Source organism: Elephantulus edwardii, unplaced genomic scaffold (genome assembly GCF_000299155.1).
Source record: "Elephantulus edwardii isolate Elephantulus edwardi_28Jun2011 unplaced genomic scaffold, EleEdw1.0 scaffold00055, whole genome shotgun sequence".
Taxonomy (NCBI): domain Eukaryota; kingdom Metazoa; phylum Chordata; class Mammalia; order Macroscelidea; family Macroscelididae; genus Elephantulus; species Elephantulus edwardii.
The window spans coordinates 6074256-6093722 of record NW_006399805.1 but is presented as its reverse complement, the minus strand read 5'-3'; the positions used below and the strand labels follow the sequence as shown (position 1 = coordinate 6093722).

At 43.9% G+C, this 19467-nt stretch overlaps 1 protein-coding gene and 1 pseudogene across 1 annotated transcript in view; one reads left to right on the top strand and one right to left on the bottom strand.

The window, feature by feature from the left end:
* NUP205 (nucleoporin 205kDa) overlaps positions 1-11923 on the bottom strand; it is a 71477-nt gene extending 59554 nt beyond the window's left edge. The window contains exons 1-3 of the mRNA XM_006887147.1: positions 11896-11923; positions 6570-6712; positions 3613-3784 (exon numbers count right to left, since the gene is read on the bottom strand). Coding sequence (XP_006887209.1) covers positions 3613-3784; positions 6570-6712; positions 11896-11923 — 343 coding nt within the window. The remainder of the gene's footprint in view (positions 1-3612; positions 3785-6569; positions 6713-11895) is intronic.
* A 796-nt stretch (positions 11924-12719) lies between these two features.
* LOC102847310 lies at positions 12720-14216 on the top strand (annotated as a pseudogene).
* Positions 14217-19467: the final 5251 nt, after the last annotated feature.

Here is a 19467-nt window from a genome sequence, read left to right as displayed (position 1 = left end):
AATTATAGAAAAAAAAAACCAGGCTTTTCTGAAAATTAAAGCACCTTGTCCCAGGTTCGCTGCCCTTCAACACTCCTTTGAATGGGTTCCGTCATGTCTACGTCCATCTTTCCAGGTTACCAGTCATTTTGTCCCTTTATCTTTTGTCATCTTCTGAGAAAAATTCTATGACTTGTTTGTTCCTCTTAAATATTTTTCTCCAAACTCTGCTGCCTTTTGTAAGGTCATGAAATGCTTTGCCATTTCCATGAGTGAACTTGTTCATGTCCAAGAACATGAAGGGATGCCTAATTGGAAGTGTGGAGCCGGTGGCCTGTCATTTCAGTTACAGAGTGGGTCTTGCTCAAGTTTAAGTTCACACTCTTTTTATCCTGGATATGAAATGGCCCGCTCTGTAATACCAAGTTCACGAAGGAAGAAAAAAGAAAATCTGCAACTATTCTATGAAGTAGTCATTTTTTAAATAAGAAAAAGCCTTTGTTTTTTAACATCTCTGCAAGCAACAATGTTGCTGTATTCAAGATGAAAAAGCAACTCTCTTTCCAATTCTGTTCCCTGACTTTTCTTCTCTTTTTAGTTAAGAATATTTGTATTTTTCTGGAAGGGGAGGGATCATATAACAATCAAAGAATTTTTACTTTTCAAAGAGAAGGAGTGAATTGGAGAGGAGGGGTAGGCAGGGAGAAAAGTGCAACAATGAATGAATGGAAATCCAAAGTCTCTGTAAACTTTCATTAAAATTAATTAAAAAAAGAATATTTATATTTTTACAATTCTTTACACTTTCATTAACCCCCCAAAAGATACCATTCAAACATTGAGAAAATGAAATAACTTTGGAAGCAGGGCTCACAGCTTTCTGCTTACATATAAGTGACAATTCTGGGCTGTTGGCACAAATAAAATAAAATCCACATTCATCAAACCCTTACTACTATTTATCAAACATAAGTTAAAACTACAGACACTCGTTTATTAAACTGTTCCCCGATTTTGCAGCCTCATCTCTTGAGTGACCATAGCTGGTAGTTCCTATACATCTTTCCAGAGACTGTCCACATAGCGACAAGATCTTGTGTACACACTAGGAGCCAGGCTGTGCGGTGACTAAAGCTGTGAGCTGTTAACAGAAGGGTTGATGGTTCAAACCCACCATCTGCTCTCAGGAGAAAGCTGGGGTAACCCTGCTTCTGTAATTATTATAGCCTTCAACATCCCAGGTGCAGTCACCATCCATCCCACAGGACTGAATCTCACTTTTCTACCTGACAGTCTACGCATCGTGGGGACCGTTATGCATCCTTATTCTTTTTAGACGGCAAGTCCCCAATTCAGGGAGCTCTCTCTAGTGGCTTAGTGGTGAGGAACCGCACTGCCAACCTAAAGCTCTATGGTTTGAAACTACCAGCTGCTCCCAGGGAGAACGTGCACTCTCCTGTGAGAGTCACCGCCTTTGAACATCTGCTACCTGGTCATCTCTGCGTTGGCTCTGACTTGATGGAACACAACAACAGTCCCCAACTCACAGTGTATTTGAGCTACAACAAAAGGCGCTCACAACTCTCCTTGAAAATCTTTTTCTATCTTATCACTCATCCTATGCACTGTGAGGTTACAGCGCCTACTTGCCTGACATTATCATTCTCAGATATTCAATTGCAGATGTTCAACGCTAGGACTTACTATGTCATAGAGCAGGGTGTGAAGATGTAAAGAAAATACAAGTTTAAAAAAAAAGAGAGATACAAAGAGCAATAAAAATATGTTTTATATTATTAAAAAAAAAAAAAAAAGAGAGAGCTGGACAGTGACTAGGGATGATAGAAGGAGAATTGATGCCTCTGAGCTGAGGTGCTGGAGAAGAGTGTTGAATATACCATGGACTGCTAGGAGAGCAAACAGGTTTGTCCTGGAGAGGGTGAAGCCAGAATGCTCCTTGGAGTCAAGGATTCTGAAGCTTCGTCTGACATACTTTGGGCATGTTGCAAGGAGGGACTGGTCCTTGGAGAGACATCATGTTTGGCAGAGTGGAAGGGTAGAGAAGAAGAAGAAGACCCTCGATGAGATGGATCGATTCTGTTACTGGAATGGTGGGAATAAGTGCATTTGGGATGGCTGGGTTGGCACAGGACAGAACGGCGTTTAGAGCTCTTGTACATAGTGTCGCTATAAGTCGCAAGCGACTCGATGGCACATAACAACAACAACAATTCAACTTGTGTCAGAATGGACACTGTGCTGTATATGGCTGTATGATAATAATTTATTTAGTCCTTTGAAGAATCCTAGGTTATTTCAAATCCATTCCATCGCAGTGAATATATTCTTTAATTCCTTGATCCTTGTTACTGGTAGGTGCTGTCAGGTAGAGAATGACGCACAGTAACCCCGTGAACAGATCTGAACCCTGTCCCATCCTGTGTCATCCTTACTTCTGACACACTGAGCCCACCGCTGCAGTCACTGTGTCACTCCACCTCATTGACAGTCTTCCTCTCTTTCACTGACCCTCCACCCTCCCAAGCATGATGGCCCTTTCCAAGGAACAGCCTCTCTCAGCACCGTGTCCAAAGGACGTGAGGCGAAGCGCTATCATCTGTGCCTCTAAGGAGCATCCTTGTTTCTTCAGCCCCCTACCATCCTGAAGCTTTCTCAATTCCCACATCCACGGCACCACCACTCCCTCTACGCCATGCCAGCTGTGAGCAGATCTCTCACCTGCTCTGTTCCGTGGCTGCCCCAGTGGGTCAACAGCCTCCTAACTCATCAATTCAGCATGTTCGCCCCGTTCCCAGTCCTTTTTCTACGCAGCGTTCAGAGAAGTCCTTTCAAAGCTGTCCCAGACTCTGTAACTTTTCTCGTTAAGCCACCAGCAGACTGCCATGGCAGTGAGAATGCACCACACATGGCTTTCGTGGTTTGAGAGCCCACATGACGGGACCTGCTGGTTCCTCGCTTCCCCACGCTCCCCCTCGTCTAGCATGCCCAGTCACAGTTGTCAAGCTGCTGCCCCATTCTCTCTCCCACCTCCAGCACCTGCTGCCTGCTCTGCCGAGAACACTGTGCCCGCTTTCCTGCAGGGTGGGTTCTTGTTATCCAGGTGCCACATCAAAGTACCCGCGCCGGGAGACTCGGCCAGGGCACACTCTCCCCAGAGGCTGGCATGCAGCCCCGACCTCGCACTCTTTTCTGCTCTCTTTCCTTGACAATTCTTACAGTAGTATCACAGTTACCTTGTGTTTAACCCACTCATTAACTAAACAGCCACCTCCAAAACAAGTCCCAAACAAGAAGTGACCTTGCTTGCTACACACATGACAATGGACACTTTGGACCACAAGACTTCTGAGCTGCCACCATTTAGGATTTTGTTACAACCTTCTCAGGGAAAAGCCAATCTCAAAACAGTCAAATTACTTTGAACTCTGTTAGCTAAAATGAAAACTTCTCCTCAATCAAAACTTACCAAAGAAAATATTCTGAATTTTTTTCTTTCCTAAATACATTCTAATAAGTGTTTCTGAAACTTGAAACTGTCACCTGTGAAGCTGTGATTGGGTAATTCTGTAATCCCATCCTCCCTGACCCAAGTCCAGTTAAATGTTAACCTACCAGCGAGGAGAAGCTCCACAGCGGCCAGCTCCCCAATATCAAACAGGTCACTGAGGATAAAGGCTTCTTTAATGAGCTGCTCCGGAAGAAGGCGCATGCCCTGCTGGCCTTGGATGGCCACGCCCTCCGTGCTTGCTTTCTGGACCTTCTCATGCTGTTGAACATTTTTTGGCTACAGTGGAAAAAAGAAAGACGACTGTGTATTAAAAAGAGCAGGTGAAGACACAGTCCTAAGGTGTTACCTGGAGAAGTTTATTCCCATTCTCACACCCCAACATTACAAACGGAAGCATTTGTGAGCAGAGAACCTAGAATTAGACTCTGCTGAGTTAAGCCTCAGAGACATTGCAAACACGGGTCCTAGACCCCAGTAAAGCGGATGTCAACATAAAGGAAGTCACATACATGTTTTTTCACTTCCCAGAGCATGTGAGTTACATATACATTATCCTGCATTCTATTAAATGTGCCACAGCATATGAAAAAATCTGAAATATTTAAAAAATGATTAAAATGTGACAGAGACAAAAAATGCTGTTGCTGCTGCTGCTGCTGCATGCCACTCAGTTGGAAGCGGCCCATACCTGCCCCTCCAGCAGGTTTTGCACAGAAGGGTCATCCTCCTCCCACAGAGCAGCTGGTGGATTCGAACCACATACTCTGGGGACGGCAGCACCACTAACTCACCAGAGCTCCCTTGAGCACATGTTATTGGAAAAATGTTGTCAGAACTTCAATTCAATGGAAAAATTCAATTGCAAAGCAAAAAAATGAAACAAAGTGCACCTGCACTTTCAACTTTTTATAGCACTGTGGTGTTGGCTTAAAAGTTGGCTTTTCAAGCCATTACGTTCGCCCCTCTGATCACCAGCTACCTTAACTGCACACATATGGTCTTGAAAACCGCCAACACCTTTGGACCTAGGATAAGAGAGAGAGTGCTTCCCATACTGAGGAGAAAGACTTGAGAGACTGGAGCAAGATGCTGGTGATGGTAGTGGAGAGACTGCGGCATGAGGCTAGGATAAGAGAGAGTGCTTCCCACACTGAGGAGAAAGACTTGAGGGAGACCAGAGCGAGACCCTGGTGATGGTAGTGGAGAGACTGTGGCATTGCTGTGGAGAAATCATGCAAGGCATAACTAGAGGAGCCCTGAGATATAGGCCACAGTTAAAGTTTCTGTTCTTCTTGCCAGATGATTGAAGGAAAAGCTGACTTACAACTGCTCTGAGGCAAACCTCACGGGAGGACTAAGGAAACCAGAGGCATCTTGAATTTGTGTCGCTGAACTGAAACCAGGACTTTTACTCATTAAGGAATTGTGTTTTACTCTTCATCTGGCTTGTGACTACCGGACTACACCTGGACTTGCATTAGGTGATACTTTCTGCCTCTCTCACTCCCCAAGCTACTTCCCTAATAAAGCCCACTCTTGGTACCACAACTGTGAGTAGAGTCTGAACCAACAACGAAAAATCAATTCCAGTGAGTGGTAGAAACAGGTGCAGGAGCGTGAGGGGGTGGTTAAGTGGGACCTAGTAGCTATCTGTTTGATGCTATGGATATTATTGATGGGGGAAGTTTTCCTTTACAAAGCAAGTAAAAGTCAGACTCAGCTACTTCACGTTGTATCCGCTCCTTTCGCAAGCTTCTTTTCAATAACTCTGTTGGACTCTGAACCACAAAAGTTTGAGAATACTCACAAAATAGCTTACTATGTTTCAAGTCTCAAAGGGACTTTCCAACTATACATGCCAAAAATAAAAGCACATGATCCCACCAACTCATTAAAGCTGGTTCACCTTCATGCCACACGCAACTTCTCTGCCCTTCCTCTCCCTCTCTAGCCTGGGACAATGAATCTTGCCCAAGAGCCCCCAATAAAAAGCTTCTTTGCTTACAAAAAAAAAAGGCACATGATCTTCAAATGAGAGATAACAAATGGATACACGAATCACCGAGTTACAATAAGTAAAGTTAATGATAGTTTACTAATAGATTATTTTAAAACAGGGTTTAAACTCTGACTCACTGGGTTCCAACACTTTTGGAACATACAGTATAGAACTACACTGATGAGCCACAAAATCTTTCATTTTAGACCTTATGAACAGACTATTTAACCTGACTGCTCCACTACGAATGGGAAAACCGACTTCTAGTTAGGCGACTTGCCCATGTGTCACAGAAATGCCCACAGGTAGATCAAGGTCAGAACCCTGCTCAATGGACTCCCAGCCCAGGACTCTCTACCACACCATTAGAGACAAAGCAAAATGCCATTCAGGTAACACCAATCAGAAAGCAGCTCACAGGTGGGCATTTAGCGCTTCCACTGAAGTACTCCTGATGGCAGGTGATGGATGGCACCCAGGGCTAATCAGCTCAGCTTACATAACACTGGACAGAGTTCAAATGTTTAACAGTTTAACTGGAAATCAATCAAGCAATCTGACCGAGCTCTGACGTAGCATTATCTACATAGGTTAGAAATTCCAAAAAGGAAAGTTACTTCTTGAATGTACTGAACTTCCTAAGTAATACTCAATTATTATTACATTTATCTCCAAGTGCAAAAAACTATAGCACTAACTCTGAGCAAGAATAAAAAATAAGAATTATTCCTAAAAAAACACCTGTAGGGGAGCTCTGGTGGCCTAGTGGCAAGGAGCAGCAACTACAATCCCAGAGGCACACGGTTCAAATCCACCAGATGCTCTGCCGGGAAAAGGAGGGACAATCTCCTCCTGTACCAGTCAGATCTGATTTGACGGTACACTCACACAAAATTAAAAAAATAAATAAAATTTTAAAAAAAACCACCTGTATATTTTAAAAGAAAATTTGTTATCATTACAGTAGGACAAATATATTTTGTGCACATGCATTAAGAGTCCACTCGCTCCTTTTTAATCTTAAATAAATAAATAAATAAATTTTAAAAGCAAATGTCCTACTGGGTTTTTGAATAATGAGATGAAGTCCGGTCTATGTTTCTTCAAAATCATGTCAAGCAGGTGAACAGCTTCAGGCTGCCTCTTCCAAAGAGCATTTCCCACCGTCTGCCAAATGTCTTTATAAGGTCCCCAGAGGCTGGCCGCTGAAAGGAAGAAGAAAAAACAAGGTAAAAGGCCCCATCAAATAAAACACATATTTGAAGAATAATGTAATGTTAAATGTTATGTCACAATCAAAGCTACTTTATATACAAGAAGTTATAGACCCAGAGTAAGGCGTCCCAGGAAGTTTAGGGCACAGCTGTCAACCAAAAAGCCAGGGTTTAAACCCACTGGGGAGCTGTGTGTTTCTCTGCTCCCAAGGGAATCAAAGGCCAGAAATCTCCGTGGGCAGTCTGATTGTCACAAGACGCTGCTATGAATTGGACGACACCCAGCAAGCACAGCCAGGCAGATATTACTATGAAACCACAGCTCACAGTATTCTGGTGGCACAGTGCATAATGTGTTGCACCGTTAATCACAAAGTCAGAGGTTTGAGTCTAACAATTATTGCAGGAGAAAGATGGGCAGTCTTCTCCCACAAGGTTCAGTAATCTACTGAACTAATCTACTCAATGGCACTTTCTATGGTTGTGGGGTTCTTTGGTAATATGTTGCTGTTGTTGTTATGTGCTGTCAAGTCGACTACTACTCATAGTGACTCTCTGAACCTTGTTCTGTCCTGAGCCAACCTCGCCAGCTCTGATTCCCCTGCCACCATGGGTATAGTAACTGTGTCAGTCTATCTCATCCAGAGTCTTCTGCTCTGATCCTCTACCATTCTAAGCATGATGTCCTTCTACAAGGTCTTGTCCCTCCTGTCCACATGCCCAAAGTGTGTGAGACAGAATTTCAAAATGCTTGTCTCCAAGGAGCAACCTGGTTTCACCCTCTCCAGGAAATAGCTCTTTGTTCTCTTGGTGGTCCATGGTATGTTCAATACTCTTCTCCAGCACAACTCAAAGACATCGAGTCATCTTCTGTCACCCTTAGTCATTGTTCAGCTCTCTGATGCATAGCAAGCAACTGAGAAGACCATCGCCTGGAGCAGGTGCACCTCAGAAGCTAGACTACTGCAGCTCTTCAGCACTCTGAAGAGCTCCCTGACGGCCGACTTTGCCAAAGCAACTCGTCTTTTGATTTCCTGAATGCTGGTGCCAAGATTGTTGATTGCAGATCCCAGTAAGATGAAATTGTTCACAACCTCCATCTTTTATCCATCTATCATGATACTGCCAACTGGCCTGGTGGTGAGGGTCTTTGTTTTCTGGACGTTGAGATACAATCTGTATTGAAGGTTGCCATCCTTGAACTGTAGCAAATGCTCCAAGTCCTCCAATTCGGTGAACAAGCCTGCGTCTCTGCATACCACAGGCTGTTCATGGGTATTCCTCCATTCGCCTTCATACTGTCTAGCATCCTCAATGATCTGTTCTACATATACCTTGAAAAGGTGTCTAAAATTTGCTTCCCTGGAGACAAGGATGATGAATAAAAATCTATCAAACTGAACATGAAATAAAGAAAAGAAACGGTGTAGTGAAAGGAAATAGCCTTGACACACTCCATTCTTTATTTTAAGCCATGTAGTCTTTCCTTGCTCTGTTCAAACAAATGTTTTCTGGTCTGGGCATAGTTTTCACATGAGCACTATAAAGTGGTCTGGGATTTCCAATTCTTTGCAATGTTACCCACAACTTGTTGTGATCCACACAGTCAAATGTCTCTGCATAGTCTATAAAATAAAAACAGACAACTTTCTGGTACTCTCTAATTTCAGCCAAGAGCCAAATAATATCAGCAATAATATCCTGAGTACCCTGGCCTCTTCCAAACCCAGTTTGCACTTCTGGCAGTTCTCTGTCAATCAACATACTTTTCTGGTCATTTGTCAACCATTTTCATCAAGATTTTGTTTGCATGTGATATTTTGTAATAGAAAAAGAAAATTATTTCTTAGCTTCTTCAAATGTGATAGTTAACTGAGCCTGGTTTTGCCACTTTAAAAGCAAACAACCACAAAAAAGGCAAATTAAACAAAAAAAAATATATTCTTAAAAACTGGATGAAACAATGGAATAACCTCTTTGAACTCCATGTCCATACACCACGTACACACACACATACTGGCTCTACAGTCACAGAGAAGACACACGGTTCCCAGGACAGGGGGGTGTACCACGCTCTCCAGGAACTCAAGAGCCAGGAGACCTGGAGGCAGGAAGCGAGGCTCTGACTTGCAGGCAAGTGCACTCCGTGCAGGCTGCATCAGCCTAAGGATTCTGCGCTTCACCATATAGATCAACAAGATGAAAAACATGTGTTGCATCTGGAAAAGCATGTTAACCTGACAAGAACTGCTCAGGGAAACGGTAGGGCTGGGACACGCTGACGAACAGGAGAAGAAATGGAGCCAGTGAGCGGTAAAGATTGAGAGGTTGACTGTGAAGAGGACTAGTAGAGCAGCAGCTGGAAGAGGCATGTTAACAAGAGGCTGATGGAGAGAAAAGCACAAGCAAGTGGTGGAGCAGAGAGAAAGATAGAGACTTAGGTGTATGAGGGACCAGAACATAAAGATGGGGGTTTCCTTAAACAGGAAGAGAAGCTGAAAAGGGATATCTAAGTCTGCATGTGTGTGTGGCAAAGAGGAGGGGAAAGTGCAGCTTTGTGGGCTTCTGTGTTCTCTGTGATCGAGAGGCTGCGACTGAGCTATCACTGTGAGAAAGGGTTGCAACAGTCACTATGGTGACAAGGATGACGGTGGCCAGGGTACCACGGAGGAGGGCCAAGCAGTGTAAACAGCTTACTAGCAACCAATAAGCCACAGAGGTAAAGCTCAAGCACTGGTCTTAGGACTCAACAACTATATGATCCCACCTGCTGCCCTCCTTTATAATTCCAAAATGCTCCTGAAAAAAAAAACAAAAAACAACAACACCTCCCAATTCCCAAGATTTTAAAAAATCTTTCTCTTCCATAGAGTTAATTACAAGTCCCTGGCACAGGCTTTAAAACATAAGGAATAACACATGCTTTGCAACTGTTGGCAACTCTCTTTCCTTTTTGCATCAATGTTTAATGATACTTGGGAAGTTGTTATTATGTGCCAAGATCTGAACCTGGCCCTATGTTCTGACATCCTCAGCACCTCTGAAATACTTGGGCCCATGTCAATCCATCTCACTGAGGATCTGCCTCTCCTATGCTTACCCTCCGCCTTTCCAAGCACCATGTTCTTCTCCAAGAACTGGCCCCTGCTTACAGCCTGCTCGAAGTAAGCGAGATGAAGCTTCACCACGCTTTAAAGCAATGCCGGCAACCACACACAGTGTGTGACCCCTGCTTCTGAGTTTACAGCTGAGTGACGCAGAAGGACGACAGCACTGAGGAGGGAGCTTCATATTAACATGCAGAAAAATGTGACAGAATCAAGCGTCAGGAGAGGGGGCTTTCCGTAATGATTCAGAACGGCATCAGAAACCGGTTGCTGTGGATCAGAACAAGTGCGACAGCAGTGGGGGTTTTGTTGTTTTATCTTCCAAATGAATTAAGCTGTGGAACAGTAGTAGGAAGAGAGGCAAATGTGGAATGCTGGGCATTTGTGGCTTTCTTTTTGCCCCATGTGGGTGGCCATAGAGCAGACCTGCTAGATGAATTAGGGGTCTCTGGCCCACAGTTCGCCAGCATTTGGGCCTGCTGAGATGGTGAAATACTGTAGGGCCTCGGGCCTGTTTTTAATTGTTTTTGGTCAAACATTCTTCTAGGTCATATAGCCCTGGTCTGTCCACTTGCTGTACATAGGTAACTCGTGGTTGCTGTGAAGCTGACCATGGGTAACCATTAAACATTTGAACTGATGTGTCAAACGCTTTAACGGTTACCCATGGTGGACAGTGTTTGGTGGAGCTCCCTGATAAAGCTTGAAAGCAGGAGTGGCATCCACTTCCGTAATAGCTTGCCTACGGAAACCCTATGAACCTGGAGAAAGGATGAAAGTCACACAAGTGTTGAGGATTTTAGTTCATAGGGTCACTATGAGTCGCCTGCGACTAGACTGGCACATAACAACAACAACAACATAGTTATAGGATAGTGCAGTCTAAGCTCCTGAAAATGGTTTTGAATCATTAGCTGTATAAACCCTGGAGACACTACTAAACCTCTTTAAACGACTTTCCAAACCTGTAAAATCAAGTATTAAAAGATGCTACTTCATAAGCGCATCAATGGGATTAAGTGAGATAATGCAACCTTAACAGGTTAACACTGCCTGGGGCGAAGGTGCTCAGTAAAGTGTTCATTATGTTTCCAAAATGCTTTAGCATAGAGTTTTAAATGGCTGTATTTACAAAACTCAGATTTAGGTAACTTTTCTGCAGCAGTATTTCTATGAAAAGTAGAACCAGTATCATCTCCTCCAAGCACTGCATTATCAGAGACTCTGCCAAGGTCTTATCCTACAGCTGTGATCTTAACTGTCCCCAAGAAGCGAAGTGGTCTCAGGGCGGCGGGGTCCCCCGTTCCCAGCAGGAGAAGTCAATGTCTCCAGCACCACTCCGCCCGCGCCTGGCTTCCGGCATCCTCGCCCCGCCCACCAAGTGCCGGCAGCACGCCCCCAAAATTCTGACACTCAAAAATGCACCCCGTAATGAAACGTCCTTGGGGCAGTTCTGTCCTGGGATGAGAGGTCCCACCCCAAATCTCCTGGCGGTCCTGGATCACCTTCCCAACTCCCCCGCACGCGGCGATCGGGGTCCCCGAGGTCCCCGAGCCCGGGCGCGCCCGCAGCGCTGCGAGTCCCGCCGGCCTCCTCCCGGACCGCAGGCTTCCCACGGACAGCCCTCACTGCCGGCTGCGTTCCCCTTCGGGGGGCTCCCGTGTCTCCCTACATTCTGGAGATGCGACTTTTCCAGCCACCTCTTGTGGCTGAATAATACTCCAAGACCTTTGGCACCACTGCTGGAGATCTGACACGTATCCTGGCAGAATCAAGAGAAGAAAATGCCTGAAAGGTTGTCCCTGGGCCGCGAGAGATTGCACACTAGGCTGCGGGGAACTGAGCCTCTAACCCCAAAAGCCAGTCCTAGGACCAGAGCAGCAGGAGCAACACGCGCCATTCAAACAGGAGAGGGGCGGAACCCTAGGCCCAAAGCCAGCGAAGAGCGGGCATCGAGCACTAGCGGGGATCTGAGCTCGGAGGAACCTCACGGCCCGCGTTTCCCCCGAAGAGCCCGTCACCTCGCGGCCCCGTGCAGCCCTTCCCCTCTCGCCCGGCCGCGCTTACCCGAATTTACCGCCAACGGCGTCGCCATCTTGGAGGCGCACTAACGGAGGATGGGGCTGCCCGCGGCGACGCCTGACTAAAAGGGCACCAGGCCGGCACCTCTGAACTGCGAGCTCGGTAGCACTCGACGTGCGAAAGGCTCCAAAATCCGCCCTGAATCACAAGCGTGAGTTTTCGCCCAGACTATTAATCTATTCCAAGAAGGCGTGGCCGCCAGCTCGTTAATGCGAAGCCCACAGGCGGGGCCTTGGTCGCGCGGAGCATCCTGGGATTGGTAGTTTTAGTCCTAATGATGCGTGAAGTTGTTTGGGGGAATGTGGAGAAAGACTTGATGAGACTAGTTAATAAAAGATCGCGCATCACAACAAGATAAAGGTAAATAATCCAATTGAAAAATGGGCACAGGATATGAACAGACACTTCGCCGAAAAAGACATTTAGATGGCGAACAAACACATGAAGAAATGTTCAAAATCCCTAGCTGTAAGAGAGATGCAAGTCAAAACAACTCTGAGATATCTCACCCCAGTCAGAATTGCAAAATTTAACAGAACAGCAAGCAACAAATGCTGGCGAGGTTGTGGAGAAACTGGAACCCTTATTCACTGTAGGTGGGAGTGTACAATGGTGCAACTACTGTGGAAGGCGGTGTGGCGCTTCCTCGAAAAGTTGCAAATAGGAGACTTTCTCCACCCTTGGACCGGAGGTGGTATCCTTCAGGGTAGACGGCGAGCTCGTGGTAGAGGGACGGAGAAGAGAGTTTGAGATAAGTACATAAGGGATTTCCTTGCCACGCACGATCTTGTGTGCATGTTTAACATACGATGGAGTACATGACAGAACCGGCCAACCAGAACCTGGGGCATATCTTATGCGGCAATTGTGGTGTCCCAATTAGTCCAAATCCTGCCACTATATGTGTGGCCTGCTTGCGAAGTAAAGTAGACATCAGCCAAGGCATCCCAAAGCAGTTTTTTATTTCTTTCTGCAAACAATGTGAAAGGTATTTTCAGCCACCAGCAACTTGGATACAGTGTGCTGTAGAATCCAGGGAACTTCTTGCTTTGTGTTTGAAAAAACTGAAGACACCTTTGAGTAAGGTACGGCTTGTCGATGCAAGTTTTGTTTGGACTGAACCCCATTCTAAGAGACTTAAACTCACTATTCAGAAAGAGGTGATGAATGGTGCTATCCTCCAGCAAGTGTTTGTGGTGGATTATGTTGTCCAATCTCAAATGTGTGGAGATTGTCATAGAGTAGAAGCTAAGGATTTCTGGATGGCTATTGTTCAAGTGAGGCATAAGGCCTTGCATAAAAAAACTTTCTAGTACCTGGAACAGTTGATTTTGAAATACGGAGTACATCAGAACACACTTCGTATCAAAGAGATTCATGATGGACTGGATTTTTATTATTCTTCAAAACAACATGCTCAGAAGATGGTAGAATTTCTTCAGTGTACAGTTCCCTGCAGATGCAAAGCATCCCAGAGATTGATCTCTCAGGATATTCATAGTAACACTTACAATTACAAAAGCACTTTTTCTGTGGAGATTGTTCCAATATGCAAGGATAATATTGTCTGTCTCCAAAACTGGCACAAAGCCTGGGAAATATGAACCAAATGTGTGTGTGTATTCGAGTAACCAGTGCCATTCACCTCTTAGATCCCAACACTCTCCAAGTTGCAGATATTAATGGGAACACTTTCTGGAGTCACCCTTTCACTAGTTTGTGCAGTCCCAAACAACTTGAAGAGTTTATTGTGATGGAATGTAGCATAGTTGGAAATCTAAAACACAGTGCAGGTTCTGGAACAGTATAAAAAAAACACACTTGGGGAAGTCTGGATACAGAAGACATCTGAGATGAATACAGATAAGCAGTATTTTTGTCGCACACATTTGGGACATCTTCTAAATCCTGGAGACCTGGTGTTAGGGTTTGATTTGGCCAACTGTAACTTGAATGATGAGCATGTCAACAAAATGAACCCTGATAAGAGTCCCAGAGTGGTATTAATCAAGAAGAGTTATGACCGCACCAAACGTCAGCGTCGTAGAAACTGGAAACTGAAAGAGCTTGCCAGAGATAGGGAAAACACGGATACAGATGATGAAAGACAAGATTTCCTTGAAGATCTCGAAGAAGATGAGACAATTAGGAAAAATGTCAACATTTACTGAGATTCCATCATCCCTGTAGAGAATGATACAGATGATGAGGGAGCACCTCGAATTAGTCTTGCAGAGATGCTTGAAGACCTTCATCTTTCCCAGGATGCAACTGGTGAAGAAGGTGCATCAATGATGACCTCATGAGTTCATGCTGTAAACTGTCATATCCTTGGAAGTCAAGGAAATGGCCAGAATAATCTTTTATTTCTTTTGTTGAGAATATTATCCAGTGTGCCTCCATATTGAATTAAGAGAAATTTAGCTTTAAATCTAAATAAATATGAGTAGTTATAGACGGATGTAGTTTTAAATAAAAAGGAATAATTTCTCACGTGAAAAAAAAAAGTTGCAAATAGAAATACCATTTGACCCAGCAATTCCACTGCTGGGAATATACCCCAAAGAAACCATAACCGCCACTCAAGCAGATATATGCACACCCATGTTTATTGCGGCTTTGTTCACAATAGCAAGGAGTTGGAAACAATCTAAGTGCCCATCAACAAACGAATGGCTAGAGAAGCTGTGCTATATTCACACAATGGAATACTACGCTGCATTGAAAACCAAGGAACTCATGCAATATTATTCAAAATGGGTGACCCTGGAGGACATTATGCTGAGTGAAGTATCTCAGTCACAAAAGGACAAATACTTCATGGCGCCACTGTTGTAAAACAGGACTGACCTCGGGGTTGGGGGGAGACTGAGAAAGATGGGTTCAGTAATGTATACTGCATTGAAACAAATGAAGGAGAAAATTGTTTAAAAGGGATATGTGATTAGGTATTTTTGTCATGACAGGAGTCCAGAGTGAGGGCTGTATGGTGGAATGGACCTGGGGGGAGGGATTGTGGAACGGTGAAGGAATTTTTCTTTTGCTTTTCCAAGAGGGTGGTGTACTGGGGTGGGGAGAAGAGTGTAGCAATGAATGAATGAGTGGGGGGGGGAGAAAAAAAATCACCTACTTCGGATGACTTGCTGCTAACCCACAGACACTGCTTCCAGATCGCCAGCTGCTCTGTGGGAGAAAAGTGGGAAGTCTAATCTCTCTTCAGATTTGCAGCCTCTAAAAACCCACTGGAAATTCTGCTATGAGTCAGTCGGTTCAGACTCTACAGTATACAACAACTTATGTTATCGTTATATTAAGTGAAGATCATGCTTATGATGTTAGTGGGTAAGGAATTGCACTGCCAACTCAAAGGCAGGCGGTTTGAATCCACCAGCTGCTCCAAGGGAGAAATATGAGGCAATCACCTCCCCTATGTGCTTTACGGCCTCTGAAAATCCACTGGCGAGTGAGCTCTGAGTCGGTTTCGACTCCATGTCAATGAATGTCATGATATTATAGGGAACTCTGGTGACATAGTGAGTAAGGCGTTGTATTACCAACCAAAAGATAGGAGGTTTGAATCCACCAGCAGTTCCACAAGTGAGAGATGGGCAGTCTCCTGTGCCATTTACGGAAGGGTTAGCTAGGAGTCAGATGTTAGCCATGCAGCAGGGTTAGCAATGAATCAGTTCTTACTCGATGGCAATGAGTGAGTATGACATTATAAAAGCTGGCATTTGAAATATTATCTAAGTTTAACTCTTTCTCACATTGTAGAGGGGAAGAAGACACAGGACATCTATGCCTCAAAAAAGTAATTTGAATTTTTATTACATTCCAGCAATAATCAGTAAATTATTGTGTCACCAGAGTTGCAGGGAGAGAGAGAGAAAGAAAGAGAGAGAGAGAGAAGGAAAGAAAGAGAGAGAGAGAAAGAAAGAAAAGAAAAGGGAGGACCATCACTTTTTATTGTGAAAATTTCAAATACATACAAAATTAGAATATTACCTCACCTCAGCAACAATAGCAAAGTCCAACAGGGCAGCAAACAACAAATGCGAGGTTGTGGAGAGATTAGAACTCTTAGTCTCTGCTGCTGGGAATATAAAATGGTGCAACCACTACAGAAGGCAGTCTGGCACTTTCTCAAAAAGTTGGAAATAAAAATACCGTTTGGCCCAGTAATTCCACTACTGGGAATATACCCTAAATAAACCAGAGCTACAACTTAAACAGATATATGCACACCCACACTCATGTTTATTGCTGCATTATTCCCAATAGCAAAGAGATGCAAGCAACCCAATTGCCCATCAACAAATGAATGGATAGAGAAACTATGTAACCCACACAATGGAATACTACACATCACTGAAAAATAATGAAATAGTAAAACAACACAACATGGGAAAGCCCAGAGGACTTTATGCTGAGTGAAAGATCTCAGTCCCAAAATGACAAATAATGGCATAAGACTGCTATTATAAAATAGGACAGTCATCGGGGGGCTGAGGAGGGAATGGGGAAAGAGTGGATAGATAATGAACATTGCATTAGAACAGATGAGAGGAAGAACTGTCTGAAAGGAATATATGATGAGGCATTTTATGTATGAGAACAATTGGAACAGGAAGTACATTGCAGGGTAGGCTGGGGGGAGAAAATGTAAGAAGAAAAGAAAGGGAAATACGTACTGAAAAAAGAAAAATTCAAATCGTGGAGCCTACCTGCTTCAAAAACTGCCAATATCCGGTCCTCCAAAGCTGATTATAAATATTTCGTAAACACCCAAAATAACTGGAACTTATTTCTTCACTTGCAATAAACTATAAGCAATAATTACTGCTTAATATTATATACTAGGTATATAGTAAACCCATGAACTTGGAGAAATGAAGAAAGTTCATAGGGTTGCTATGAATTGCCTATAACTCAGCGGCATTTAATAACAACAGGTATATGGTAAGAATTTCATATACATTATCTTGTTTAATCTCAGTAATATCAGAGAGATAATACAATCTTAGCTATTATTTATTTCAAAGATGCTCTATCTCTCCTTTGAAAGTACCTTCCACCTCAGTTCATCAGCTCCTCCCATACATATCCCACCGAGGCTTGGAAGAAATGGGATTTAGATTCCCCAATTCACTGATGGAAATTAAAATGAAATAAAGTAGACAAAAAAATGACAGGGAGCTCTGGTGGCCTAGTGATAAGAGCTGTGCTGCAATCCCAAAGGCAAGTAGTTTGAATCCACCAGCTACTCCTCAGAAGAAGGATAAGCAAATCTCTTGTGTCATTTTTCTGCTTCTGAAAACCCACTGCAGGGTCAGCTATGAGTCCACTCCAATTCAGTGACACACAACAACAGACAAAATCACGGCGAATGCTGTTAAGAATATTAAGCATAATGATTCTTTTGAGCAAAGACTATGAATGACTGAACCCATGCTCACGACATAAAACACACAAAAGTCACTGGGGGTTCGGTTGTCTTGCTTTGTTTTGTTTTATTTGAAAGCCATCTCAGCATAGCCCTCAGAGGCAGCTGACAGTGGTTTTAAGGAATGCAGGGGAGGAGAACATGAAGAGGCTAAAGGTTCTTTCATCAAGTTGTACAAAAGAACGAGAAGAAAATTGATCAGGAACTTGGCAGGAAGTGGAGATCAGACAAGATAATTCTTTCTCAGCACAGCTCTCACGAACCTTCTCCCACACAACAGCATCAAGCCCCCACACTTTCCTCGCAGCATTGCTTTGCTTTTGGTGAGAGAACTGTTTTACTTCCTGCAGCTCACCCTCACCCATCAACCACACTTATTCCAGTATGAAATCTCCCACTGGATTCCCCACCATAGCCCTCAGTATCAACCCCCACTCACCAACCCCCTCAAAAAATGCCTCTTGGTGATGTGACCAAGTGTCAAATACCAGGCACTTCTCTTAATCTCTTAGCATTTTTCTGCCCTTGGCTTGTGGGAAATCACCTGTCTGGCTTTTCCTCCTCCTTCCTACTTGTCTTTTTAAGTTTCCGGCATAGAGTCCCTCTCTCTCTCCTATGAAATGTAGTCAGCCCTTGGTCCCTCCTTGGCCCTGACTCTTTTCGGTCTGTGCATTTTCTCTGGGAAATCCTGTGGCTTCTCCATAGCACCTGTTTACTGGCACATTTAGTCCAGTTTTAAGAGAAATGACACCAGATAAATAACGGATACACACTCCAGAGAGCAACAGCTGAGTCTTCTTATATTAAATGTTCTTATCACAATAAGAAGCATCTCCATTCTACAGTATTCTGTCTTCACTGTTGAGCTTTCACATTCTGATGAGGCAAAGAAACACATCACGGCTTGGGTCAGGCACACCTTAGTCTTCAAAGTGAAGTCGTTGCTTTTTAACACTTTAAAAAGTTTCTTTGCAGCAAATCTGCCCAGTTCCATGTATCATTTGATTTCCTGACTGCTGCTTCCAGAGGCATTGATTGCATATCCAAGTGAAATGAAACTCTTAACTTCAGTTGGTCTACATTGGTCCAGTTGTGAAGATTTTTTTTGTTGTTTTGGGGTTTTTCTTTTATTTTGAAGCGCAATCCATACTGAAGACTATACTGTGTGATCTTTATCTGTAAATGCTTCAAGTCCTCATTCCTTCCAGCAAACTAGCTTGTGTCATTCGTATGTCACATTGTTGAGTCTTCTTCCAATTCAGATGTCACATTCTTCCTCAGTCCAGTCTCAGATTATTTGTTCAGCACATAGATGGAGTAAATTAAACTACTTAAATGTGTGTGGGTGAGGAAAGAGGGGAGGAAATGTTAGGAAAGATGGTAAGGAAGACTCCAGACTTACAGGAAGCTGCTGTGTATGTCCTTTGTCAGTGGCAATTGTGGGTCTGTGTGTGTGTTTGTGTCTTCTCGTTCTTTTTTTAAATCTTAATGGCAGTTTTATTAAGGGAGCTCCCAGGTGAAGTTCCTTGGTCTGAAGAGAGAGACAGACCAGGGAAGCCACACCAAGGTGTATCTGGGCAGGTTTTTATAATGGAGTTTTCAGGAAGGGGAAAGGGGAAAGATATTCTACTGTAGTTAGTTGTTGGTCACGCCACGTGAATGAGTCTGTTCACTCTTCTTGTTGATGTGGTGCAATTCCCAGTTTTCTATGCCGACGGACCACATTCTTCAGTTGACCGTTTACAGGACATTTCCTCAGTCTTCATATATGGATGGAGGCTTGGGCTTGGTAGCATCACTTCCTGTCCACCAGGCCAACGTAGCTCTTTCTATGTCATCGTTGTTATTGTTAAGTGCTGTTGAGTCGTTAGACAACTCATAGAGACCCTGTGAATGAAAACCCTGAGCACTGTTCATAGAGTTTCCGGAGGCAAGCCCTGTGTCTTCTCTTTCCATTGGTGGAGGGGTTGATATTTCAGGAAGAGATGGATAAAGACTGCCCAGGTAGCACACTGGAAGTGAGGAAAGAGTGCTGAGACAGTGTGCCCTGAGTTCTCCTAGTTCCCCAGTGAGGAAACTCTGGTGGCTTAGTGGCAAGGAAGTGCACTGCCCAC